Raw genomic sequence first — 27,098 nt, forward strand, 5'->3', positions numbered from 1 at the left:
CTTGGTTTGCCTACTGACGGGCAGGCAGTTACCGGATCTACAGCGTTGGATTGGATTGCTATGTGTCAGCAGGTTTTTAGGACTGCCCCTGTTGCGGGCACAGACATTCACGGACACGCTTTATAGAGACGAGGTTTGTGATATCTATTTAGTAATTGTCTTTAATTTATTTACATATTATAGTTGGTGGTAATTGTGTACTTGTTACTATTTTTTTTATATGTAGGTTGTGTGGCAGCCATACGGAGAGTACCATACAACATTGTTTGTATCTGATCATGAGCGGTACTTATGGTTGGCCATTACTCCTATCATTTGCTTCCACACAGTTGAGTACGCTCAACCGGATAGATGTATGCGACAATTTGGTTTTGATCACCCATACCGCGGAGACCAAGAAAGCTTAAGGGTGTTCATGATCTAACTTTGCGAGGGAAGAAGGATGATAATTGGGAGCGTAAGATGAGGCCCTTCATACATCGATGGATGATTAGGGATACGTCCATATGTGTTCCCCCTGTACTGGTCGGGTTGATGTCCCCGAACCATGAGTACCTACACTGGTACAGACAGCGAGGGAAACGGTTCGTCGCCAGGAAAGCTGCCAGGGTTGGACGACCAGTAAGTTTTGACACTTCAATTTTGAATATGATTATGTGTTTATACATTTTTAATTAACACATGTTGTTTCATTTCTTTATAGATTGATGGGTTGGAGATGCTATATTTTGCGACTACTGTGGATCAGTTCCCCGCCTTTGGCTTAGAGTGGGTCTATGACGAGATTGGTCGCATTATTGCAATATTCAGAGAGTCGGCACGAGTAGAGGAGCCAGGGCCAGAGGCTCCACCTACGCAGACTGTTGAGGAGCCGATGTTGACCATTTAGGTGCCTAGTGGCAGGCAGGAGGGACGTGGACTAGGACGACAATGGGAATCGGTTCGAGCGATACCCGATCCTATTATTGCTCCTAGATAGCGCACTGATATGCAGGGTTGGTTTAGACCGCCAGTGCTGAGCCAAGCAGGCGGGCCACAACCTATGTACCATGGTCCTCCTCCGCCGCAGTATTATGATAGCCAGGAAGGTACATCGTATGGCCAGGGGTTTACACAGAGTGAGCAGGTTTATCAGGCTAACCCCATGGCATGCGCATCTGGTGAGGCTCAGTCTAGGCGTCGATTACCCCCACGTCAGGCACGTGATAGGCCATGGCCTCGTTGGTCGTAGTTTTATTTTTTGTTTTCGTTTAGTTAGATGGGCTGATGTATTGACTATTTTTTGGGACTGTTGTTATTGTGTACTGTGCTATCGCTGACTATTGTGGACTATTTTTTGAATATTTCTATTAGCATGCAAGGAGTAAACAAATAATTTTTATGTATGCGATGTTATATGTTATAAGCAAGAAACCACACAATCACCATAAAAGCTAATTTTTAAAAAATAGAGCGATACATTTTAATTGGCAAAATAATTGTTCATAAGTGACAAACACCCACAAGTCATATCATGCATTATTTCCACGGTTAGGACACGACCTACGATTGTGCCTGTGTTGCTTACAAAGACCACATAACCTGCGTGATGTAATAGTTTCAACCTCATCCATCTCGTTCCGTATTCTTGTAGACTTTAGACGACCTTTTGCTCGCAACATATTTTTATCCGGTATTACCACAGGACCTGCATTGGGTGGAATTGCTTGCTCATTGCCGATTGGTTCCCATGGAAATGAGTACGCCTTTACCAAGTTTGACGTCTTGAAAACATCATCTATATATTGTCGATAATTCCGACGAATGGATAACGCTGCAGCAACGGCGTGACTACAAGGATATTTAATTGCTTTAAATTGTCCACATTGGCATGTACGAGCAATAAGGTTGACAACATATGTCCTTTCAAACCCTGCATCCACCTCAAAAATAGTTTCATCAACATTATATGTACGCACAGTATGCATTGTTGCCACTGATTCATTATGTGTCAATGATTCAATCACATTTTTGCAATAAGTATGACCAGATTCAAGTTGTCTACAAGCCGATTGACCTCTTTCCACGCAATATTGGACCAATTTACTGTATGTAAATTTTACCAGACCAGTAATGGGCATGTTTCTTGCTCCCTTTAACACCCTCTTTATGGATTCTGCCAATTTTGTTGTCATATGCCCAAATCTTCGTCCATCAAGGTCATGTGCACGCGACTACTTTTCTTTAGGGATGACATCAATCCATTCCGCTACTTGCCTGCTTGTGTCACGAAATCGTGCTAGCGACCTCTCAAAATCCACCATGCAAGGAGTATATCCTGCGAACAATTTAAAAAACACACATTTGACGCTTAACGAAAAACTACAACATTTTAATTCACTAATCATAGTGTGCAACATACCTATATTCATCAGGCTAGCCTTCAATTTGTCATTTCTAAATCGTTGATTAAAATTGCTTGCAACATGTCGCAGGCAAAACACATGAAATGCATGGGGTGGCTGCCATAGGGGATTATTTTCAACAGCCGATAATATGCTAACATGCCGGTCTGAAATTAGACATATATTCTGCACTTGTGTGACGTGCTGACGAGGATTGGCAAGGAAGTATGACCAAGCCTCCAACGTCTCACCCTCAACAACGGCAAATGCAAGTGACACACATTCATTATTACCATCTTGAGCTGTGGCAATCAACAACTTTCCCTTATATTTTCCGTATAGATGAGTGCCATCAATTTGTATCATTGGTTTGCAAAATTTAAATGCCTCACAACATTGTCTGAAAGTCCAGAAACAACGAACAAATACACGTTTTCCGGGAACCAACTGCCTCGCAACAAAACAATCCTTTGTTTGAATATTGTAAAAGGAACCTGGTGAAAAACGAAGCATATATTCACACCAGCTGGGTAAAAATGCATAGGATTCCTCCCAATCACCATATAACATTGCCATGGCTTTCTGCTTCGCATACCATGCCTTTCTATATGAAACTTTGAATCCATATGAATGAGTTATCCTCTCCTGAACGAGCGCAATGGCCACTGAAGGTTCCTTTTTTATCATCTCTGAATTACAAAAGCTGGATATAAACATTAACAGAACAACAGGTATATCAACTGCAATTTTAATCAGCTTTTTAATTTGAAATTATGTACCTACTACAAGTGCTGCAATAACGTTAGAATCAAGTTGTCGATGATCTTGAGAAAGATGGTCATTCAAGCAATTATGATTCCCACCCCATTTTGTTACCTTCCAATTTTCACCATACATTGGTTTAATTACCCTGATCCTCCACGGGCAACCTTGGACGTGTGCACAACATTTCATGCTTAATTTTGTGGGAGTGCTCTCAACCACAATTGCTTCTTGATGCTTCTTCATGAGGTAGCGCTTGATTGCCATCTGAGCCTCTTTTTTGGATGTAAAGTGTTGGTTAACAAACAACTTTTCTCCCAATTGCCATGGACCCTGGATTGAACCCAAACTCTACGTCCATGATTGTGCCTCACTCGGATAATCCCAATCAATATATGTGTAATGTGGAATTTCTGACCAAAAAGGATCAACAGGTGCATCGCCTACATGTACTATGTAATAATAATAATATAATTGAATTATTTTCTTAATCAAAAATTGCAACAACCAAACTGTCAGTATATTAATTGATAGCATACCTTCAGGATGTTCTGGTACTTGACTCGATGTTGTGTCATGATGTACAACGATACGAGACTCCCCCAAATCATGCCATGGTTGAAGTTCAGTACCAGACCTGCCACATTCTTCGTCATTGTCCGATGCACTCGCATCCTCTGCAAGAAGACGATCCTCCATTGCAATATTTTCCTCATCATCTTCGTCATACTCCTCATCCATAACCCAAGTAGGGTCATGTTCATCTTCCTCAGACATGTTAACAGCAGAAGCAGCAGATGAGGATGCATTAAGAGGAGAAGTAGACCTAACTGACCTCATTGGTATAACAACTTCCTCCGCGGTGGTAGTATCCACATACAACTCTAAGAAATCCTTTCTGGACTGGTTCAAGAACTCTTCCATTACCATATCGATGTCTTCGTCATCGACCACTTGCAAGCTAATGTATTATTCACATTGCCATAATCTTGCCGTGACTAGAGTGATCAATTGGTTGTCTTGAAGACATAATTTTTGACGTATTTTCTGATGCAGCTCAGCAACTGTTGAGTTCCGTTTAATACGTGATGGCCTTTTCTCCCCTACAAAAATAACACCACGACGACCTTCTTCTTTCCTACTGTTAAAATATAGAACAACACGAATAGTATCAGAATTCGCACTCATTTTTAAAATCAAAATTTAAAAAGATAAAACAAAATATGAGTAAACAAGTGCAAACTATCATAGAGTTTAAGCATAACAATGAGAGAGTTGTGAAGAGTGTGTAGGGGGTGGGTGTTTAAATAGACTGCAGTTTAATCACTCACGTCCAGATTGGGCGTGACCTTCCAGTGGAACACGCCTATGTTGGGCGTGTCTACCATCACAGCTCACGCCCCATAAGAGGCGTGTCTCTTTTCTGCCACTCACGCCCTACATTGGGCGTGTCCCCTTCAGTAGCTCACGCCCCACATGGGCGTGTCTCTCTCCATGACAACACGCCCCATGTGGACGTGTTTGGGTGCTATAAATTCATAATATTTTGCAAAACGACTACTTATTCGTAATTTTTTATTAAAAAAGTAATAAATTAATATTTTTGCCCTTCCCTTCATAGTTTCTATTAATATTTTTATTTTTTGAAACAATGATTTTGTATTACATATATTAGGTGACACCCTACATAATTAGAGTTAGTTCATGTGGGTGGTGAACAACTGAACATATTCGTTCTGGCTAGGTTGGTTTCATGAATCCCTATGCTAGTATGATCCAACGGTGGACGTGGAATAATCTCATCAATTGAACGATCAATATAGCTCACCTTATGAATATTTTATTTTTCCCACATTCGCCCCCTAAAACTCAACGATATTCCAATTGTAACCCCAAAACATGAGAATTCCTTTTACCGTCGTCTCCCTAGGTCTGTCCCCCTTTGAAATCAAACAAGGAGGCTCTGAAATAAAGCCACGCACGCGTCCTCACCCACACGCAGAGAGAGAGAGAGAGAGAGGCTCTGAGTTGTTCGAAGGAACCGAATCGAACCGAACCGAACCCTGGCGTCTCTGAGAATTCAAAACAATGAATCTCCTCTGAATGTAACTCTCTCAGATTGGATCCTCTGTTGTGTTATCTTTAATCTCAAATTTTCTATGAATTTTGGTCCCTCGCACAGAAATGACGGGATTACCTCGCCCTCGTGATCAAACCTCATCTTCCTATAATTCTAACAGCAGGTTACAATTCCTCCCTTTCTGATTACCCACTTTTCATTTGCATCGATTTGATTAGCCTTTATTTTTTTATTTAACTGTAATTTTTTGCCGTGTGGCTATCTTGGCTTCAATTCCCCGTTTTGCTTCATTTCCGACCAAACCCATGAGACGGACAAGAATTTTGAATTCTGGGTTGTGTGATTTGAACGGAAATTTGCAAAATTTGATTTATTGTGATGGTCTTTAGGCCTGTATAGCTCCCTGATTCTAGATATTGGCAGTGTTTAATAATAATATTCTCATCATTAGAGTCAGCTGAAATTGTGCTTGATATGTTTGTTTTTTGTTTCTGAAGCTTGATTTTGTATGCTGGTTTGGTTTGCTTAGTTTTCAAGTTGGATCCTGTTTTCTTGTTAAGTAATTCTTGTTGTCTATCAGCTTCAATTCACAGTCGCTGACTCGAAAACCAGCAATAGTTATGGCCTGGGGTCTGTTTGAGTCATGTGAACTTAGCTATATGATATGGTCATAGTATTATGACATTACAATATGCATATTACCTAATCAATAGGGAGCATATCGCATGAGTTTATCGATCATAGATACTTGGCAGTGTGGTACTCACCGGGACATTATTATGCATGATCTGGATGGATAGTCATGGAGCGTGTAAATTGATTGTCAAAATTTTCCAATATCTGTTTCTTGAATATCTCACCTTCCAACACTATGCTTGACATTGTGATTGGTCATACCGCTATAAGCTACAAATTCATAAGTTTCTTATTATTAAATCATCTTCAGGTTTATTTTCAATAACTGATGAAGAATACACCTTTTCCTTCTTTTATATTGAATTTGAAGTCTAATATTTTTCTTTACGATATTTCTTTTATCTGATGTGTTGAATTTGGTCAGTGGTAGCAATGTATTTAATTTGCTTGCACGGAGAGAGATTTCGCCCAGAACAAAGCACATGGCAAAATGGCATTGGGGAGCAGCTTCTAAATCAAAATCTAGTTCCTGTTCTCGACCTAAAAATGAAGTAGTGAGAGATGCAAGGCGTGGCCTCCTCTCATGGTACATACACTATTACAGTCTATAAATTATATCGAGGAAAAAGCAAGCCTCTTGAGAATGTGGAATTTCTCTAAGAAAAATCAATTTTTGGGGACTAAACATCTCTAACAATGGTTTTCAGGGTTGAGGCTGAGTCATTGCGGCATTTGACAGCTAAGTATTGTCCTTTATTGCCTCCTCCACGGTCAACAATTGCAGCAGCATTTAGTCCCGATGGAAAGGTTCTTGCTTCCACTCAGTAAGTTGTAACTAGTTCTTCTCCTCTTTGCTAATTTGAAATGAAGATCCTTTTTGTGATTGAATTTGTTTGTTTTCCGTGTGTAGTGGTGACCACACAGTAAAGATAATTGATTGCGAAAGTGGAAGTTGCTTAAAGGTATTAGTTGGCCATAGGAGGACGCCTTGGGTGGTAAGCTTGAAATAGGCCTGCTTGCCTTAATTTCTTGAGCATATGTTTTTTTCTTTCTTTTAGCTTTTGTTGTAGTACTGATTGTAGTTTATAGAAGGATCGAGGAATCTTTTTTGCATGAAGTTTGATGAGATGTAATCTTTAGAACTGACAATTCTATGTATTTGAGTGAATACTATTCTCTTATTAACCAACAAAATCATATCTTGCCATTCAATTTATGCAGTTATTTAATAATTCTTAATGAATTAGTATCCTTCGCTTCCTTGTTTTAGATAATGTGCGTAGGACAGAAATCATGCCCCCTTCTATGTGTCCCCAATTCAAACTTGTCAACAACACCTTTATCCCAAACTAATTGGGGTCGGTGGTAGATGAACCTAAATAAAAGATACAAAAGGGTTGAAAAAATATAAAAAGATAAAATAAAAATAAATAAATAAAATAGTAATAATATATATATATATAAATAAAAGTAATAAAAGAAGGAGAAAAGAAGAAAATGGGGGAGATGAAGAGGAAAATGACTAAAAAGAGACCATCTGGAACATAGGAATAGCAACGGGTCTAACTCTCCACCATGCTTATAGCTTTTCTCCATTAAGTCTTGTTTTACTATCTTCCCCCAAGTAAGTTTCGGTCTACCTCTACCTTTCTTTGTGTTGAGCTCTTGGTAACAAACTTTTATTCTTACGGGAGCATCCAGGGGCCTTCTCATTACGTGCCCAAACCACCTCAATCTATGCTCTTTGATCTTTTCAGCCACCAGTAGTACTCCTACCCTATAAAGCACCGATACCGATATGGCATTTTCGATACGTTCCCGATACGTGTGTCTGATACGTTACTTCAAAAATACTAATATTTCGATACGTTCCAATACGTCTTAGTATTAAATAATATTTTTAATATAGTGTACTTCACATTAATATTTTCTATTATGTTAACAAAACAAAATCATATTTAAAAATACAAAATACAAAATCATGTTAAAAAGAAAAATTAAAAACAGAATATACAATATACAAATATACAGAATATAACAATATAAATTTTATGTAAATAGAATATACAAATATAATATAAAAATATATTTGTATATTATATTATATTTGAGCAGACCAAGGAGCATTGGATCCTTCAATGTAAAAATCACTCCATTCTATTATATTATATACAAATAGAATATACAGCATTGGATCCTTCACTTACCTACCGACACCGTGACTCCGTGCGTGAGGATCCTTTTTGAGCAGCGACCGACAAAAAGCCAAAAGGAGTAGAACGAAAGCCAAGGAGGAAGAACGACGATGGAGGTCGGAGGACGAACAGCTACCACCGACAGCCAAGGAGGAAGAAAGATCGATTGCGAACAGCTACCACCGTGGAGGAGCCGAGGAGGAACAGCGACGGCGAACCAACATTGAGTAGAACTTTAAGGGCGTCTGAGATTCAATCGATTTGGGTGCTTTTTGTAAAAAAAAAAAAACACGCTTTATTTATTTTTTTTAAAAATTACTGAAATGCCATTGACCCATTTGATACGCAAAGAAAGAGTATCCCAACGTATCCGTATCGGACGTGTGTCTGATACGTAGAATTTTTTTTTTTTGCGTATCCGTGCTTTATAGCTCCTACCTTTCGTCGAATATTTTCATTTCTTATCTTATCCATTCTCGTATAACCACACATCAACCTTAACATTTTCATCTCTGCTACTCCCATTTTATGCTCATGTTGCCTATGTGTTGGTTAACATTCAGCTCCATAAAGCATTGTAGGCCTTACTGTTGTTTTATAGAATTTTCCTTTTTACTTAAGGGGGATTTTGCGGTCACACATACCCAGATGCACATGCACTACGCCATTTCATCCACTCTGCTCTGATTCTATGATTTACATCCTCATTAATCTCTCTACTTTTTTGCAAAATGGATCCCAGGTATCTAAAAGCATCTTTCTTGGGTACCTATTGACCAAGTAGATGCACGAGATCTTGGTCTACATCTCTTGCCAGAGAAAACTCACACTTCAAATACTTAGTCTTGCTCCGACTTAATATGAATCCTTTAGATTCCAACGTGCTTCTCCACAATTCAAGTTTTCTATTAACATTGTCTTTATTCTCATCAATAAGCACAATATCATCTGTAAAAAGCATACACCATGGCACTTCCTCTTGAATATCTTTTGTTAGTTCATTCATAACTAAGGCAAAGAGATAAGGACTTAGAGCCGAATCTTGGTTATACCTACCGTGATAGGAAAATAACTTGATGTTCCATTACAAGCTTTCACACATATAGTAGCCCCATCATACATTTCCTTGATTGCCGTTACATACTTTGATGGTACTTTTTTCTTCTCAAGAACCAACTATAAAACTTTCCTTGGAATCCTATCATATGCTTTCTCAAGATCTATGAACATCATATGTAAGTCCTTCTTTTCTCGATATCTTTACATTAATTGTTGCATCAAAAAGTGGCTTCCATGGTACATCTTCCTAGCATAAATCCAAATTGATTTATAGAAACCTTGATATCTCCTCAAGCAATGTTCAATGACTCTCTCCCACATCTTCATAGTATGGCTCATTAGCTTAATGCCTCTATAGTTAGAACAATTCAAACTTGTCAAATCAATTTAAAATAACAGCTCATCTTTTCCCATCTAACATAAGTTAATGTTGTTTTCCATTTGTTTCCTTTTCACAATTTATCATATTGACCTCTTGGGTTCTCTGCCTCGACCCGTCCTCTTCTCCTGAATTCATTCGCCATTTCCTTTGCTTGAAGTTTATGGCCAACCATTACCACGAGCACCCTTCCCTTGGGTAAGAGAGCAGAGTAAGATGGGAAGAGGGTTATTGCCTGCTGCTGTATGATTGAAGATTCGAGTGTGTCAACTTATATTTAGTTCGAGGCTTTACAAAAATTTAACGAAGTCCAAGACATACTATTAATTCGTAGTTTTGTCTTAAAAAACAAGTTTGCGTAAATTTTAGTTTTCCTTGAACTGCAATGTAAGAATTTTGAACAATTTCTGTAAAATAAGATTGTTAAGGGTGAACCTTAGAGCCGCAGTATGGTTGTTTCTTGTGATTGGAAGGTCACAAGTTCAAGTAGGGAAAACAACCTCTTAGCAAAAATACAGGGATAAGGTTGCGTACAATTAACCTTCACCTCTACCCTCGCAAATCGGGGAGCCTTGTGCATCGGGGTTTGCCTTTTTGTAAAATAAGATTGTTGTGTGCAGGTAGTAAGTCATGACAATTCCTGAAGTAGATAAAGTTGAAAGTATGAGGCGTTGGGGCGGAAGAACCTACAACATACAGTGGGATGAAAATGGTGTTAACTGGTGCTAGGGATTTAACAATCCCTGAAAAAGATGATGTGCATCTTATTTTTGAATTTGCAAATTTTAAATGGAGAGACAGTGTAGGGGACAGGAGATTTCAGTCCAATTTGTGTAACAATACATGGTGGTGGGAATGTTAGTTTCAATAAATTAGGCTTTAAAATTGTATTATTGAATGCCAGTTTCAAGCATTGATCACTGAGATAGTTGAAGGCTTTGTTAACTCCTAGCCAGATGCTGATGCATTTATGTTATGATGTTGATTCTTTGGTGTAACTAATGTGCACAATCCTCTCTTCTTCTGAAAGCATTTTTGCGTTTTTGGAATTGCTTTTTCATATTGTCAAATTTTAATTATATGTTAATGGCTACAGGTTAGGTTCCATCCGTTGCATCCACAAATACTTGCTAGTGGGAGCTTGGATCAAGAAGTTCGTCTATGGGATGCTAATACATCAGAGTGCATAATATCTCATCATTTCTGTATATTTACTTCCTATCCCTCCTTTCCTTTGCTACTGTTACTAAATATTGTCGTTATTTTTTTTTCTTGTATTTGGGTTCTCTCTTTGATGAATCTATTGGGTGTTTTCTCACAGATCGTCCCATTGCATCCATTGCTTTTCATGCCAAAGGGGAAATAATTGCCGTTGCATCAGGCCACAAGGTAGTGATTTTTCTTAGAACCTCTCATGCTCTTTAAATCTGTAATGAATTTTAGTGCATTTTGGTGGCATTTTTTTTGGATGATGTTACATTATATAATCTGGAATACATTGTCAGCTGTACATATGGCACTACAACAAGAAAGGCGAAGCATCCTCACCAACATTTGTGTTGAAGACAAAGCGCTCGCTTCGGGCTGTGCATTTTCACCCGCATGCTGCCCCGTATCTTTTAACAGCCGAGGTGAATGAACTGATATGTATTTTGTTGCCTATCTACCCATGCTATTCAGAAATTAGAATGTTAATTTTTGGATTTTCCTTTTGGTTAACATGTTTGTATTGATGTATAGGTAAATGATCTCGACTCTTCGGATTCCTCAATGACAGAGGCAACGTCTCTTGGTTATTTACAATATCCTCCGCCTGCTGTTTTTGTCGCAAATATTCATCATACCGAACATATTAGTTTGTCCAGCGAACTACCTTATCTGTCAATACCTTTCTTCTTCATGCCTTCATATACTGTTGATGAATCAAGAGCAGAACTGCAGCATGCTAGTCATGATGTTGGCTCAGGTAGCATGCAAATTGAATCTTCTGCCCTGATGCAGCTTCAAGCAGATACAAATGCAACAGAGCAATATGATACTACAGTGTCTCCCATGGATACATTCTCCGAGATGCCCGCTAGTTCTCAAACTGGTGCAGAATATCCTGCTCATACTATTTTCTCTAATGGAATGGGAATTGGCATCAGTAACCTCACAATGGATGGTATGGAGACTGATGAAATTAGACCTGCAGAAGGAAGCCAACATGGAAACTCCACTAATACCCTTAATGGTGTGTTACATGGACTATCTAGACAAACAGGAAATCGTGGGGTTCTCTCAGAGTTTGGTCAATTTCATCAGTTTTTTCCTTCAAGAGACGCAAGTGGATGGGAGTTACCTTTTCTGCAAGGATGGTTAATGGGTCAAAACCAAGTTGGCGTTCCCTCGGTGCTTCCTCACATGGGTGTTAGTCGTGACATTCTGGCCCAACAGGTTGGTTCTTCCGTGATGGCATCTAATCTTTCTAATTCTAATGTTGATGAAGCACCGTCATCTTCAGCAATTCCTGGCAGCATCAGCATACCTGGATCTTCTATGAGATCAGGTTTACGGAATAATTTTTCACAATCCCGTGTACCTGTATCTGAATCTGGGAATCTTGCTGCTGCTATCAATAATCCACATGATGGGTCTGATATCCAAGCCATCATAAATCGAATCCAGACAGAACTTACCACATCAGTGGCTGCAGCGGCAGCTGCAGAGTTGCCTTGCACTGTGAAGTTAAGAGTATGGTCGCATGACATAAAAAATCCCTGTACCCCACTAAATGCTGACAGATGCCGTCTAACCATACCACATGCTGTCCTCTGCAGGTACCTTCTTAAGTTTTTTTGTCCACTCCAGCATGTGGTTGATATAGTGTGATTGTTGTTTTAGAAAAGATATCTTACATACATTATGTGAATTGATTGCTTTTTTTTTTTTTTTCTCTTCTGAATGATTATGAACTTATTACTTAATAGAAAGGGCATTATATTTACACTTTTGGTCATAAATTCTCAGAGTGAAGTAAACTTTTGGTCATAAATACTGAATGATTATGAACTTATTACTTAATAAAAATGGCATTATATTTAAACATTGACATTATATATTTAATTCGAAATTTTGTTTACATTTTGCAGTGAAATGGGTGCCCATTTTTCACCATGTGGTAGATTTTTAGCTGCCTGTGTTGCATGTATGCTTCCTCATATAGAAGCTGATCCTGGATTACAAACTCCAGTACATCAAGAGCCTGGCATTGCAACATCACCAACTCGGCATCCAATCTCCGCACACCAAGTTATGTATGAGCTGCGGATATATTCCCTTGAGGAAGCAACGTAGGGGTCACTTCAACTATTGCTGCCTAGCATTTATTATTTTTCTAACTCATTTAAGTGAATATAATAAATTTTAAAATAATCTTGTCATATATATTTGTTGAGCAGATTTGGATTGGTGCTTGCTTCACGGGCAATTAGAGCAGCTCATTGTCTGACTTCAATTCAGGTCAGATAATTAATTTATCATTAGGCTAGTGTATGTGTATGTGTATATATAGATATAATTATATGTTTCCCTCTTTCCATTTATACAACTTTTAGTTCATCATATGTGTAACATCCCAAGAGCTGGCAAGGGCAGGGAGTGATCGCCGGTGCGAAAGGGCACGGACAATGAGCGGCTCATGCCAAATCTTGCAGCTTGGGGGTTCATGAATGAATCGAATCAATACCCGAAAGAGAGGGATTCTAGAGACTGTGCTGGTATGGGACGGTACAGTTAGGAATGACTTATAAGAATTAATTGGTACTACCTATACTAACAAGATGCATCTACTTTTCGGTAGCCCGGATCGGAAGAACTCCACAGTTAAGCGTGCTTGACTTGGAGCAATTCTGGGATGGGTGACCTCCTGGGAAGTTTTCCCGGGAAGTGTGCGAGTGAGGACAAAGCACACTGAAAAGTCTCGTGTTAGTGTGTGGGGACAGTCATTGATTCTTGCAAGTGGTCGGGCGTTACAAGTGGTATCAGAGCAGGGCCTCTCTTCCAGTACGGTGTGGTTCGAGGACGAACCAGGCGGAAGCTGGTGGGCATGTAACATCCCAAGAGCTGGCAAGGGCAGGGAGTGATCGCCGGTGCGAAAGGGCACGGACAATGAGCGGCTCATGCCAAATCTTGCAGCTTGGGGGTTCATGAATGAATCGAATCAACACCCGAAAGAGAGGGATTCCAGAGACTGTGCTGGTATGGGACGGTACAGTTAGGAATGGCTTATAAGAATTAATTGGTACTACCTATACTAACAAGATGCATCTACTTGTCGGTAGCCCGGATCGGAAGAACTCCACAGTTAAGCGTGCTTGACTTGGAGCAATTTTGGGATGGGTGACCTCCTGGGAAGTTTTCCCGGGAAGTGTGCGAGTGAGGACAAAGCACACTGAAAAGTCTCGTGTTAGTGTGTGGGGACAGTCATTGATTCTTGCAAGTGGCCGGGCGTTACAATATGCTTTCTCATAATCATAATTCTATCTTTCCTTCTCAGCACGAACCTATACCTCTTTTAATATTTATGTTTCATGAATAATTTCCTCTCCCTCTCTCTAACACAATCATAGATACATATATGTGCCCTTTTTTGCATGATGTGCTTTGCACACCAAAAAAAGAAAGAGTAGTAAACCCCTTGTTATTACTTATTACAGGTTGTTAAATTTAATCTTATTAATTTCTTTAATTATTAAAAGCTACTTCTGTCATTTTTCTTGAGTGGATTGAATTGGAAAAGCCCTTATTTTAGTGGATTGAATTTGTGCAACTGCTGTTTAATGTGTAGTTCTCACCTACATCTGAGCACATACTACTTGCCTATGGTCGACGTCATGGTTCTCTTCTTAAAAGTATTGTCATTGATGGAGAAACAACATTACCTATATATACAGTGTTAGAGGTAAAATGCTGTTTTTTTTTTCCTCTTAAAATTTCATCATCTGACTCAATTTTGAAATAATTTATCCACCCATCTGTTATAGTCTGTATAATCTTTAGCTGCAAAGTAAGCATGGTTCTGGAACACAAAAGTTAGATTGTGTAACTGTTTTCTTGACTACTGATTAACCGGGTGTGCTCAGTCTCAGTCTATGGGCTGACATTGTTATCAATTATCTCAATTATCCCCTTGTAGTTAAATTTTTTTTATTCTGAATTTCATGTCTCCGAATTTGTTGTCCTTTAGGTATACAGAGTGTCGGATATGGAACTTGTTAGGGTGCTTCCAAGTGCAGAAGATGAGGTCAATGTGGCATGCTTTCATCCTTTTGCTGGGGGAGGACTAGTTTATGGAACGAAGGTATGGTTTTTCTGGCCGAGATCAATTTGCTTTCGCTTACATTCTTCAATTGATAATCTTTTGCTTGAGGTTCCAGGAAGGAAAGCTTAGGGTCCTCCAGTATGACGGTGCTCAGGCTGTGAATAACAATGGACCTAGTTACTTTCCTGAGGAGACCATCATTGGAGTCAATCAGTGAGCAAGGTTATATATTGATTCTGTTTGGGATTTATGATGTTAATAGACAACATAAAAAGTGACATGTGGTTTTGATTTTTGTGGAGATAAATGCTTGATGAGTACTAAAAATCAACGTAGACGAGGATTAGGGATAGGCTATGCTGCTCGATGTTCTTAGCAAAAACGTTTTTGTTGGTTGGGTGAAACAACTATGACAGTTAAACTTTTGTTTTGAAGATAATTTAGAAGAATCTAATTCAAAATTATGTATTTGGATCACAATAATTGACATTTAGTTTATTATCCTTACACGGTTACTGTCTAATTGTAGGTTTAGACAAATGATTGGAGATGGATTCAATGATCTGCTTCACAATATCTGTAATACTCAGATGGTAAGCCTTCTACCCCAACCTCCTGCCTCTCTTCTTTGGTTATATGAATGAATTATAAACTCATACAATTCGATAAAATTTTCTGCTTAAGTACGGGAAAAGAAATATATTTTGTTTCAGGGTAATTCTATGGAGAGGTGGACCTCTCAAGAAGTTGAGAGGTATAATGAGCTTTCTCTCCACGAGATGTATACTGAGAGTAGAGACTCTTACCTTTATTTTTTTTTAACCAACAACTCAACCAATTACGTTAATTGAAAAACCAATTCAACCAATTAAAGCTCAATCCCTTGAGAGGTATACTCTCCATAGAATTATCCTTTTTTGATGTGCATGAGATATTGAAAGGTATCTTATCCCCATGCAGCTCTGTCTCTGCTGATGATCTACACAAACTTAACACCATATCCAATGCTGAGCACATGCAACCGAGACCTGGAACTTCATACTCACACTGCATCAGAAAATGTATATTTTTGTATTATCCATTGTATGAATATGTACTAATGTTATCCTTTGTTAACATGTTTTGTATTTTCTCTTTTGCTCCTCCAACCCTCCTCCCCCAACCCATAAGTGGGCATCTTCCTTTCTACACGTGTATCCTGTTCAGTAGTTCAGAAAAAAGAAAAAAGAAATAGATTATTTTGTCTTCGGGAAATTCTCTTACTTTCCAGGACATGGCACTGAATTACAGCATGCTGACGCCAGGCATTATTCTCAGATTAGCCTGTATATTCTTTTTTAAGTACATAATTTATGTAGGTTCTTTCTTATTGAGTGGCATATGATTCACAGATTTATTGTGGAACTCGCATTAATCGAACGGCGGAAGAAAAAACCTTTCAGACGGATGATATAATAATAAATGGGTCAATAGAGAAAAATATATATATCAAAACAAAATAGGCACGTAATTAACATCGACGGAGACATGTCATGCAATTCATAAAATATCATAGGACACGTAGGGTTGGGATGTGTTAATTCTGGTGCACGGCAAAAATTGTTATTGGTCTTCCCTCCTATGTGGGAAAAGTTGTGTTGATTTTTGCATCTTCAATGAGGTTGTCTTCACGTTAAATTTCATTTTTCCGTGTATGAGTTGTAACATCTTTTCAACTCGTATGAACTATAAAATTGAACTACCTGTTTTAGGGAGTAAAATAAGATGGAGTGTATAAATATAAGAATCCAAACAGATGGTTGATAGAATGCTGAAACAAAAGATGCCGAATATCTGAGAAAAAGTATAAAAGACAGAAATCCAAAAAAAAAGATGAACGTAGCCATGTGCAAGTCCTTTTCTCTTCTTGCTAAATCTAGATACTATGTACTTTTCTGCATGTCGTGGTATGTTCCACTCGAATGGAAGAAAGTTATTATATATATATATATATATATATATATATATATATATATATATATATATAATATGAGTTTGGTTTTTCTACAGTCAATGTAGATAGCTTATCTACTACAGTGAGCCCAAAACGACGTCGTTTTGAGGCGGAAATCAAGATATTTTTGTAATTATGTTGAATAAAATACACCATTTAATATATAACTATTAAGTTAAGAGAATTAAGTCAAAAATTGCATCTAATGGGATTAGAACTCCTACCATTGAGGATATACAACATAGCAAATACCACTAAACTACATCAGGTTATTGTTTAGATGACACCATTCAAAATATTTATTATATAATTAAGTATAAAATATAAATTTATATATATATATATATATCCGGTTCATGCGGTTCAACCAGTGACCCACCGGTTGAACCATTGACCCAGTGACCCGGTACCTCGGCCGGGTCAATGACCGGTTCGGTTCTAATAACATTGATATATATATATATATATATATATATATATATATATATAGAGGTAGGATCCTTTGACACCAGTGTCAAATTTGAAATTTGACACATCATCTGACAGTCGTTAGATAAAAAAAAATCAACAACTCTGATTTGTAAGCATGTGACACCATTGATCTTTTTTGATCTAACGACTTTTAGATGAGGTGTCAAATTTCAAATTTGACATTGGTGTCAAAGGATCCTGCCTCATATATATATATATATATATATATATATATGGAAAATCATAAGCATAAAAAAGTTGGTGAAAGCATTAAATATGTGAAATTATAACCAGTCAACGGTGTAAGACCTATTGCTGGACATCCAGCAACCGAAGAAATGATTTTATCACACGCACGCACACACACGCGCGCATGCACACACACACACACACACACACACACACACACACACACTAAATACTGTTGAATAAATAAACTTGATTTAGTATACATTTAGTCCAACATCTAGAATTATACTTTAGGAGTTAGTTTAGCTCAAGATCTAAAAATTTCTATTCTAGTCAATTCCATGAAAGATTTAAAGGGTAGTTGCACCTACCATTATTAATGAGGGTAGTTGCACCTTCCACAATTAATATTTGTACTAGGCTAATATAGAAAACTCTAGAATTATTTGGAGTCATTATTTTGAGGAGGTGCCACTAGTATAAATAGGGGTCATCTCCATCATTTTGTAATAAGCCAAAAAGAAAAGAGTTGTGTAGTAATAAAAGTGTTATCTTTCTTCATATCTTTCTATAACATTTACTTTTCTCAAATATCGTCCTCCTAACAAAGTGGTATCAAAGCATTAAGATCCTTTTCTAGAGAAATGGCAAGTAGCAACATGGTTCATTTCCAAGTCCCTATGCTCACCAAGAGCAGCTATGATAATTGGAGTATCAAGATGAAGGCCTTCCTTGGATCACAAGATATGTGGGAAGAGGTAGAGAAAGGCTACAGTGAGCCATAAGATGGAGTTACTCTATCCCAAGCTCAAAGGGATAGATTGAAGGATTCAAGAAAGAGAGACAAGAAAGCTCTCTATCTCATCTATCAAGGATTGGATGAAGATGCTTTTGAGAAGATTTCGGAGGCAGTCACCGCAAAGGAAGCATGGGAGAAGCTACAAACCTCTTACAAGGGTGCTGAGCCAGTCAAGAAGGTACGTCTTCAAACTCTAAGAAGTGAGTTTGAAACTTTACACATGAAAGATGCCGAAAGTATCTCCGATTATTTTTCTAGAATCTTAACGGTGACTAATCAATTAAAAAGAAATGGTGAAAAGATAGATGATGTAAAAATTATGGAGAAAATTTTGCGATCTTTAGATTCAAAATTTGATCATATTGTCACTGTCATAGAAGAAAGAAAAGATTTGGAAGCCATGACAATAGAGAAACTCTTGGGCTCCTTACAAGCATATGAGGAAAAGCAAAAGAAGAAGCAATGGATTGGTGAACAATTACTGAAGACACAACTCAACTTCAAAGAAAAGGAAGAAGACTTTGGCAACACAAGAGGACGAGGAGGATATCGTGGTCGAGGAAGAGGTCATGGACGTGGAAGAATAGGCTTCAACAACAACTATGCCAATGAAAATCGAAGAGAGAGCTCAACAAGAGGTCGTGGAAGAGGTGGCTCGCAATTAAGACGTGACAAGTCTCAAATCAAGTGCTACAACCGTCAAAGGTTCGGCCATTATGCTTATGAATGTAGAACTCCTACAAGAAAAATTGAGGAGAAGGGAAACTATGTGGAGGAAAGGAGTCACGAAGATGGCATTCTATTGATGGTACGCAACGACAATGTAGGAGAACCAGAGAATACATGGTATCTAGACACGGGGGCAAGCAATCACATGTGTGGAAAAAGAAACATGTTCGTGGAACTTGACGAATCAGTGAATGGAAATGTCTCCTTTGGAGATGAATCAAAGACACCGGTGAAAGGAAAATGTAAGATTCTTATCCGATTAAAAGACGGGAGGCATGAATTCATTTCTAATGTGTACTATGTGCCCAACATGAAGAATAATATTTTGAGTCTGGGGCAACTCCTAGAGAAAGGGTATGATGTTCACTTAAAAAATAATACTCTTTCTTTAAGAGATAATCAAAATAACTTGATTGCTAAGGTGTCTATGTCAAGAAATAGAATGTTTCTGTTGAACATTTAACACGACATTGCAAAGTGTCTCAAAGCCTGTCAAAAGGATGCATCTTGGCTGTGGCATCTACGATTCGGACACCTCAACTTTGGTGGTCTTGAGTTGCTATACAAGAAGGAGATGGTGAGAGGATTGCCTTCCATAAGTCAACCTGACCAGCTATGTGAAGGATGTTTACTTGGGAAGCAATGTCGAAAGAGCTTTCCAAAGGAGTCTTTGTCAAGAGCCAACAAGCTGCAAGAGCTCATACATACAGATGTTTGTGGACCATTGAAGCCAAGCTCACTCGGTAAAAGTAATTATTTTCTTCTCTTCATAGATGATTTCTCAAGAAATACATGGGTGTATTTCCTAAAGCAAAAATCAGAGGTGTTTGGAGTCTTCAAAAAGTTCAAGGCTAGTGTGGAGAAAGAAAGTGGATGCGAAATCAAAGCCATGAGATCCGATAGAGGTGGAGAGTTCACTTCCAAAGAATTCCAAGAATTTTGTGATCATAATGGAATCCGACGACCTTTAACCTTTCCTAGAAGCCCACAGCAGAATGGAGTAGCTGAAAGGAAGAATAGAACCATTCTCAACATGGCAAGGAGTATGCTCAAGAGCAAGAAGATGCCAAAAGTGTTTTGGGCTGAAACCGTGGCAACTTCCGTCTATCTTTTAAACCGTTCGCCAACAAGAAGTGTGTAGGGAAAGATGCCATAAGAAGCTAGGAGTGGAAGAAAGTCTGGGATCTCCCACCTGAGAGCGTTTGGAAGCATAGCCTATGCACATATTCATGATGAGAAAAGATCCAAGCTTGATGAAAAAAGTGAGAAGCTCATCTTCATCGGGTATGATTCTAACTCTAAAGGCTATAAACTTTACAATTCGAACAATAGAAAGACTATCATTAGTCGAGATGTGGAGTTTAACAAAGAAGAAGAATGGAATTGGGGTCTATGTAATGAAGACTATAATTTCCTTCCCTACTCTATGGAGGAAGAAGAGAATGTGCAACCAAGAATGGAATCAGAGGAAACTACTCCACCAACTTCACCAGCTGCAAGTTCTCAAGAACAACCATCGTCATCTAGAAGTTCAAGTGAACGAGTACCACGTTTCAAAAGCCTGCAAGAAATTTATGAGGTAACGGAAAATCAAGATAATCTCACTCTATTTTGCCTCTTTGCTGATTTTGAGCTAGTGAGTTTTCAAGAAGCTGTTCAAAGCAAGAAATGGAGAAATGCTATGAATGAAGAAATCAATGCGATTGAGAAGAACAAAACATAGGACCTAGCTTCACTTCCAAAAGGGCACAAGGCGATTGGTGTGAAGTGGGTCTACAAAGCTAAAAGGAATGCCAAGGGAGAAGTTGAAAGATACAAGGCGCGATTGGTGGCAAAAGGCTATAGTCAACGAGCAGGAATCGATTATGATGAGGTATTTGCTCCTGTTGCTCGCTTAGAAACTATTAGACTAATTATTTCTTTAGCAGCTCAAAACAAGTGGAGCATACACCAAATGGATGTAAAGTCAGCATTTTTGAATGAAGTACTTGAAGAAGAAGTGTACATCAAGCAACCAGCAGCGTACGAAGTCAAAGGACATGAAGATAAGGTATTGAAGCTGAAGAAGGCACTTTATGGGTTAAAACAAGCACCAAGAGCTTGGAATAGTCGAATCGACAAGTACTTCCAAGAGAATAGTTTCATCAAATGCCCTTACGAGCATGCACTTTATGTCAAGCTCAAAGATGGAGATATTTTGATCGTGTGCTTGTACGTGGATGATCTAGTCTTCACAGGAAACAATCCAAGGATGTTTGAATAGTTCAAGAAAGTGATGAAGAAGGAGTTTGAGATGACTGACATTGGAAAAATGGCATACTATCTCAGTATTGAAATCAAACATAAAGAAGAAGGTTTTTTCATCACTCAAGAAGGTTATGCAAGGGAGATACTGAAGAAATTCAAGATGGACGATTGCAAGTCTATCAACACCCCAATGGAATGTGGAGTTAAGTTGTCCAAGTATGATGAAGGAGAAGATGTTGATCCTACTTTCTTCAAAAGCTTAGTTGGAAGTTTGCGCTGCTTGACATGCACCAGACCTGACATTCTCTTTGCTGTTGGATTCATTAGTCGCTACATGGAGACTCCAACTACCACTCACTTGAAGGCTGCAAAGAGAATCCTCCGCTACATTAAAGGTACTATCGACTTTGGCTTGTTTTACTCATCCTCTAATGAATATAAACTTGTTGGATATAGTGATAGTGATTGGGCTGGAGACATGGATGATAGGAAAAGCACCATTGGATTTGTGTTCTACATGGGAGATACTGCTTTCACATGGATGTCAAAAAAACAACCTATTGTCACTCTGTCTACTTGTGAAGCCGAATATGTCGCAGCTACATCATGTGTTTGCCACGCCATTTGGCTAAGGAACTTGCTAAAGGAGTTGAATATGCAACAAGAGGAGCCAACCAATATTTATGTTGACAACAAATCTGCCATTGCATTAGCAAAGAATCCAGTCTTCCATGATAGAAGTAAGCACATTGACACACACTATCATTTTATAAGGGAATGCATTGCAAGAAATGAGGTGCATATAAAATATGTGAAGTCTCAAGATCACGCATCAGATATCTTCACCAAGCCACTCAAGAATGAAGACTTTGTCAAGATGAGAAAATTGCTTGGAGTTACAAAATCAAGTTTAAGGGGGGTGTTAAATAAATAAACTTGATTTAGTATACATTTAGCCCAACATCTAGAATTATACTTTAGGAGATAGTTTAGCCCAAGATCTAAAAATTTCTATTCTAGTCAATTTCGTGAAAGATTTAGAGGGTAGTTGCACCTATCATTATTAATGAGGGTAGTTGCACCTACCACAATTAATATTTGTACTAGGCTAGTATAGAAAACTCTAGAATTATTTGGAGTCATTGTTTTGAGGAGGTGCCACTAGTATAAATAGGGGTCATCTCCATCATTTTGTAATAAGCCAAAAAGAAAAGAGTTGTGTAGTAATAGAAGTGTTCTCTTCCTCCATATCTTTCTATAACACCTTTACTTTTCTCAAATATCCTCCTCCCAACAAATACAAATTTTCTTTTGTTGTGTTATTAGAAGTTAAAACAATTTTTATAACTTAACTTATTTAAAATAACTTATGAATAATTTGAGGGGAACAAGATCAAGCACCATTTAACTTTGCTTTTATTTTTAATTTCAAAAGTTCTTTCAATAAATCACGCACACGTTTGCTTTTATTTTAATAAAAACTTTATGTTTGCAACAATCCTTTTGGCTTTGAAGCATGTATAATGCAAAGATCAAATTTTTTAAATTTATCTTAGGATGAAATTTAACTTGATTTGTTAGAAAAGAAAGGCGACAATGATCAAATTATAAATTGACTAACTCTTTCGAGAATCATTGGAGAAGGTACACAAATCATTTTATTATATCTCTAAACATATTTTGGAATTTGTAGTAAAAAATAATTATTAATTATTTTTTGGGAATAACATCTGTCATTTTAAAGGATATAAGCTTATATCATTTTAGATCATAACCGTTGATTTTCGTCCATCAACGATTATAATTTATTAGATCAAAATTATTAATTAATTAATAATAAATTTGGCCCATTAAGTTTGACCCGATAGATTATAACCGTAGATAGACGAAAATCAACGGTTAGGATCTAAAATGATATAAGCTTTTATCCTTTAAAAGAATAGATGTTTTTCCCTTATTATATACACAAAATAAATTAATTTAAACAAATTACGATTAATTATTTTGATTCAAAATAAATTAGTTAAAATATTTGAACTGTTTGTGTTTGGTCGAGTCACTGATGAATCCCTTGAAGGATAAAGTATATCAGTCTAAGCATTAGGGATGTTCATCAACCGATCCAAACCGATTTAAACCGCGGTGACCGAACCGAAAAACCGATAACCGAATAAACCGAAAACCGAAAAACCGAAAACCGATTAAAAACCGCAAATTTTAATTGGATTGGATCAGTTTTTGGATGAGTTGATGAAAACCGATCCAATCCAAACCGATCCAATATATTAATTTTTCTCTACCTACTTGGGTATTTTCTTAATCCTAGCTTAAAAATTTCTAAACCCAAAACCGATTAACCCATCAATTAAACTCAAGAAAAAATCTAGTCATATCTCATCAACAAAATTTTATCTTTGTAGAGCTTCATATCTCATTGCCAAAATTAAAAAAATTATATTATAGTTTACTAATACTTTTGTATTTCAAAATAAAAAAATACAAAGCCAATATATACAAAAGATGTTATTTTCACAATAATAATGAAATAAATTTTAGGATTTTCAAAAAACCGAAAACCGATCCAATCCAAACCGAAAAAAATTGGATTGGATCGGATCGGATTTGAAAAAAAATTAAAATCGAATGGATGATTATATGATCAAACCGAAAGTATTGGATCAGATGATTTTAGCTTTCAAAACCGATCCAATCTAGACCGCGAACACCCCTACTAAGCATATTTTTAATAGCAATAACATGAACCAAGGCTCTATTAAAGTTTCTCAGGCAGATATTCTGAAATAAGGTGACTCTATATATTTGAATAGAGTAACAATTCATAAAAATAAATAGAATAAATATCTCACTTCAATGGGAGAATGAAATATTTAGATATCAAAGTTGTACCACCTCTACAAAGTCTTGCTTATGCTACAAGACATGTTGTATCGACTATTAGTGTACAATAGGTAACAAGTGCAAGATAAGAAATATCATGTGACGAGACTCTACTAGGAAAGATTCTAAGCATAAACTATTAGCGTTGAGCCCAATTTACTATTCTTATAAAGTGGCCGAACAATATGCATCTGTTTCTTTTTTTTAAGAAGAGTAGGACGAAAAAGGTTACGACTTGTATGATTAAAATTATGTTGTTGAACTGTGAGCATGAAGGCATGATGAACGGCTTGATAGTAGGGATATAAGAAAAGAAGAGAAAAAGTAAAGAAAGAAGAAGAAGGATGAATTGGAATGGGTCATAGTCATGACAGACAGTGTCTCAATCATTCCCTCTATAAAATCTCAGGAATTCCTTTGAAGTGACCCCATCATTATTCTAAAAATAAAAACTAAAAATATCCAAATCATTGACCAGTCAAAGATACAATAAAAGCGTTGTTTTAAAATTTTAACACGTATAGATAGGGGTCGGTTTGAACTTTGAACGCAGCAATGAACATGCATTTACTGATTTGTTTTCTCCTTCTTTGACCAAATTAATTATTAAATTTATCATCTCTTTCCCTTTGTGTCAGGCATCTCAATTCCATTCCAAATAACATCACAACACAACCAAACAAGAACAGTTAGACAAAGAGGCTGTGAACGAACTTCATTAATGAATAATTACTTAATGAATCAAAAAGGCTAAAACTCATGAACACTAACAACATGGTGATTATGATGAAGAAGTAGAACTAGTTGACTCAAATTTGTAGTACTTATCAACAGCAACAGAGACATCCCAAGTGCAACTGAGTCCTTTTGGAATGGTCACAAGGTCACCAGCTCCAAACTCTACAAACTCTGATGACGACCCTTTTGGGTATGCTTTCACCTTCCCTTTCAGTAAATAACATGTCTCTTCTGCATCAAACTTCAACTGGTACTTCCCTGGAGAGCAACCCCATCTTTCATTTTTTTCACATTGGGCCACCCCATAAGAAAAAGATACAAAATTTATATATGCATGTCATCATTATTTCATATTTCAGAATACACATACAGAACAAAAAATGGAACAACAGAATAGAGAAAAAAAAAAACATACTTGGGCCAGCACTTGATGTTCAATTCAGCTAGGCGTGACTGGGAAGGATTTCTTTCAATGGTGATTCTAAGGTTTGAGTTGGAATCTGAAGCCATGGAAATGGGAAGAGAATTGTGAACAGAGTTTACTACAGCACTGTGGTGAAAAATTTTGGGCTTGAGTTTTTGGCAACATACACTGTGGGATTTCGAAGAGGAAAAAAAGAAAGAAAGAAGGAATCTTTTGCAGTGTTAAAAGAGGATAACACTTTATAAGACCTTGAAAAAAATAATAATGAGGATATTGGGTACCCTTAATTTAAGAGTTCACCTATCACATCATGCCCCATAAGCATCACAACACTGTTTTTCAACGAAATCATTAATGCATCTTCACCTCGTGGGATATATCCCACTGCAGTGTTTGTCTCCTAATTCAGGTTTTTTTGAGATACTAATATTTGTACCAATGATGTTGATCTCTCTATTATTTTTTAATTTGTTTTTTATTTAAATTAAACTTTTAGATTGATTATTAAAACATGTATTTTAATCATATTGTTTTAATATATTTTTTTACAATATTCAAGAAACTGCTATCGGCCTATTTTGACTGTGTTAACACAATTGACACATTGCATGTGAGAGACACTAATAAACTAGTGGAATCCCTCTCATCGTATCTCTCCATGAGTTGAATTTATGTTACTCTTGAACAAAAAATCTGTATGACTAATAGTATAAAAAGTTTTAAATTTTACAATTGATTAAAAATAAGTATGAATAATTGCTTAATGAAATATAATTAATTAATTTTCATAAGAAATATAATAAGGGAAGGTTCCACACATATATTACTCCAATACCGAAAGAAATAATTTTTGTACTCTAAATTTTCAATACTGAAATACAACTACATTTTGTTTTTTTTGTTTTTTTCATTAGGATATATTTGTAGATATTCATATGAAATTAATCGTTGAATATATGATCGAAAAGATCTTGTTGAAAAATTGATTCTCCATAAGTTAAACTTACATTTTAATTTAACTGAATTTGTATGTTAAAAAACTACACAAAACTCCTTTCCAGGAAAAAATAATTTGACCATGGAGATTTGTTAATAATAATAATAATAATAATAATAATAAAGATAAAATTTATTCGCGTGTATCAAAATTTTGACTCAAATTGATTGATCTGACCATTCTAGTCAATACTATGACATCATTAAAATCGAAGTTCTAGATGGGTTTAATATGAACTTTAAGAAAAGAGAAAAAAATAAAAGCAATTAAACTTTTGGTTACTTTTATATAAATAACTAGTAAATTATTCGTGCGATGCACGAAAAAAAATTAAAATTTTTGTCAGCGACCATTGTTTATTAATCTCTACAAGAAAGAATGTGTCACTATTTTTTTACACACAAACTAGAGTATTGCCCGTCCGGTGCATGTGGGAAAAAAGAAATCGATTTATCCGTCTCGTAAAAATTAACGCAAATCATAAAAGTATAAATTTTTTAAATTTAATTTTTTTTGAATTATTTTTTAAGTTAAATTTTTACTTTATTTTCTTTTAAAGTATAAATAAGTCATTCTTATTTTTTTGCAATTAAATTTCAAATTTAAATTATTTTTTATCAACTCTACATATATTTTTATAATTTTAATTATTTTTTCATTTAATCTATAATTTTGTATTATATTTAAATTTATTATATATATATATATATATATATATATATATATATTTTTTTTTTTTTCCACTGGAGAAACATTGAATGCTGAACTTTTTTCCTAATTATCAAGTTCAAAATTTAAATTAAAAAGTTTGAGGAT

At 36.7% G+C, this 27,098-nt stretch overlaps 4 protein-coding genes across 4 annotated transcripts; 2 read left to right on the top strand and 2 right to left on the bottom strand.

Moving 5' to 3' along the window:
- Nucleotides 1–1,511: 1,511 nt before the first annotated feature.
- LOC133287801 (uncharacterized) lies at nucleotides 1,512–3,413 on the bottom strand. Its single transcript, XM_061485480.1, has 4 exons — nucleotides 3,164–3,413; nucleotides 2,402–3,073; nucleotides 2,257–2,317; nucleotides 1,512–2,085 (listed from the first exon to the last, which is right to left on the bottom strand). The coding sequence occupies exons 1-4, from the start codon at nucleotides 3,411–3,413 to the stop codon at nucleotides 1,512–1,514; spliced, it is 1,557 nt and encodes a 518-aa protein (XP_061341464.1).
- A 1,702-nt stretch (nucleotides 3,414–5,115) lies between these two features.
- On the top strand, nucleotides 5,116–16,125 carry LOC133287780 (uncharacterized). The gene is made up of 15 exons (XM_061485452.1): nucleotides 5,116–5,389; nucleotides 6,287–6,448; nucleotides 6,570–6,686; nucleotides 6,773–6,857; nucleotides 10,592–10,700; nucleotides 10,817–10,884; nucleotides 11,001–11,126; nucleotides 11,236–12,314; nucleotides 12,627–12,827; nucleotides 12,936–12,996; nucleotides 14,324–14,437; nucleotides 14,723–14,836; nucleotides 14,913–15,019; nucleotides 15,327–15,390; nucleotides 15,758–16,125. The coding sequence occupies exons 1-13, from the start codon at nucleotides 5,331–5,333 to the stop codon at nucleotides 15,012–15,014; spliced, it is 2,397 nt and encodes a 798-aa protein (XP_061341436.1). The 5' UTR covers nucleotides 5,116–5,330; the 3' UTR covers nucleotides 15,015–15,019; nucleotides 15,327–15,390; nucleotides 15,758–16,125.
- A 1,969-nt stretch (nucleotides 16,126–18,094) lies between these two features.
- Nucleotides 18,095–19,441, top strand: LOC133287802 (uncharacterized). Its single transcript, XM_061485481.1, has 3 exons — nucleotides 18,095–18,224; nucleotides 18,336–18,485; nucleotides 18,594–19,441. The coding sequence occupies exons 1-3, from the start codon at nucleotides 18,095–18,097 to the stop codon at nucleotides 19,439–19,441; spliced, it is 1,128 nt and encodes a 375-aa protein (XP_061341465.1).
- Nucleotides 19,442–24,830: 5,389 nt separating this feature from the next.
- LOC133287837 (uncharacterized) lies at nucleotides 24,831–25,456 on the bottom strand. The gene is made up of 2 exons (XM_061485521.1): nucleotides 25,277–25,456; nucleotides 24,831–25,136 (listed from the first exon to the last, which is right to left on the bottom strand). The coding sequence occupies exons 1-2, from the start codon at nucleotides 25,369–25,371 to the stop codon at nucleotides 24,905–24,907; spliced, it is 327 nt and encodes a 108-aa protein (XP_061341505.1). The 5' UTR covers nucleotides 25,372–25,456; the 3' UTR covers nucleotides 24,831–24,904.
- Between the last annotated feature and the right edge of the window lie 1,642 nt (nucleotides 25,457–27,098).

This window comes from Gastrolobium bilobum, unplaced genomic scaffold, assembly GCF_033153095.1.
Source record: "Gastrolobium bilobum isolate Gb01-03AN ecotype WA unplaced genomic scaffold, APGP_CSIRO_Gbil_v1 utg7986, whole genome shotgun sequence".
NCBI classification, from domain to species: Eukaryota; Viridiplantae; Streptophyta; class Magnoliopsida; order Fabales; family Fabaceae; genus Gastrolobium; species Gastrolobium bilobum.

Coding starts and splice junctions, on each gene's coding strand:
- LOC133287801 (XM_061485480.1), bottom strand. CDS start 3,413: ATGGCAATCAAGCGCTACCTCATGAAGAAGCATCAAGAAGCAATTGTG. Junction 2,318..2,401: donor GGCTAGCCTGATGAATATAG/GTATGTTGCACA, acceptor AATTGTTCGCAG/GATATACTCCTTGCATGGTG. Junction 2,086..2,256: donor CGATTTCGTGACACAAGCAG/GCAAGTAGCGGA, acceptor ATTTACATACAG/TAAATTGGTCCAATATTGCG.
- LOC133287802 (XM_061485481.1), top strand. CDS start 18,095: ATGGCAAGTAGCAACATGGTTCATTTCCAAGTCCCTATGCTCACCAAG. Junction 18,225..18,335: donor AGAGGTAGAGAAAGGCTACA/GTGAGCCATAAG, acceptor GATTGGATGAAG/ATGCTTTTGAGAAGATTTCG. Junction 18,486..18,593: donor ACACATGAAAGATGCCGAAA/GTATCTCCGATT, acceptor TGCGATCTTTAG/ATTCAAAATTTGATCATATT.
- LOC133287780 (XM_061485452.1), top strand. CDS start 5,331: ATGACGGGATTACCTCGCCCTCGTGATCAAACCTCATCTTCCTATAAT. Junction 10,701..10,816: donor CATAATATCTCATCATTTCT/GTATATTTACTT, acceptor GTTTTCTCACAG/ATCGTCCCATTGCATCCATT. Junction 14,837..14,912: donor GACTAGTTTATGGAACGAAG/GTATGGTTTTTC, acceptor TTGAGGTTCCAG/GAAGGAAAGCTTAGGGTCCT.
- LOC133287837 (XM_061485521.1), bottom strand. CDS start 25,371: ATGGCTTCAGATTCCAACTCAAACCTTAGAATCACCATTGAAAGAAAT. Junction 25,137..25,276: donor AACATCAAGTGCTGGCCCAA/GTATGTTTTTTT, acceptor AAAAAATGAAAG/ATGGGGTTGCTCTCCAGGGA.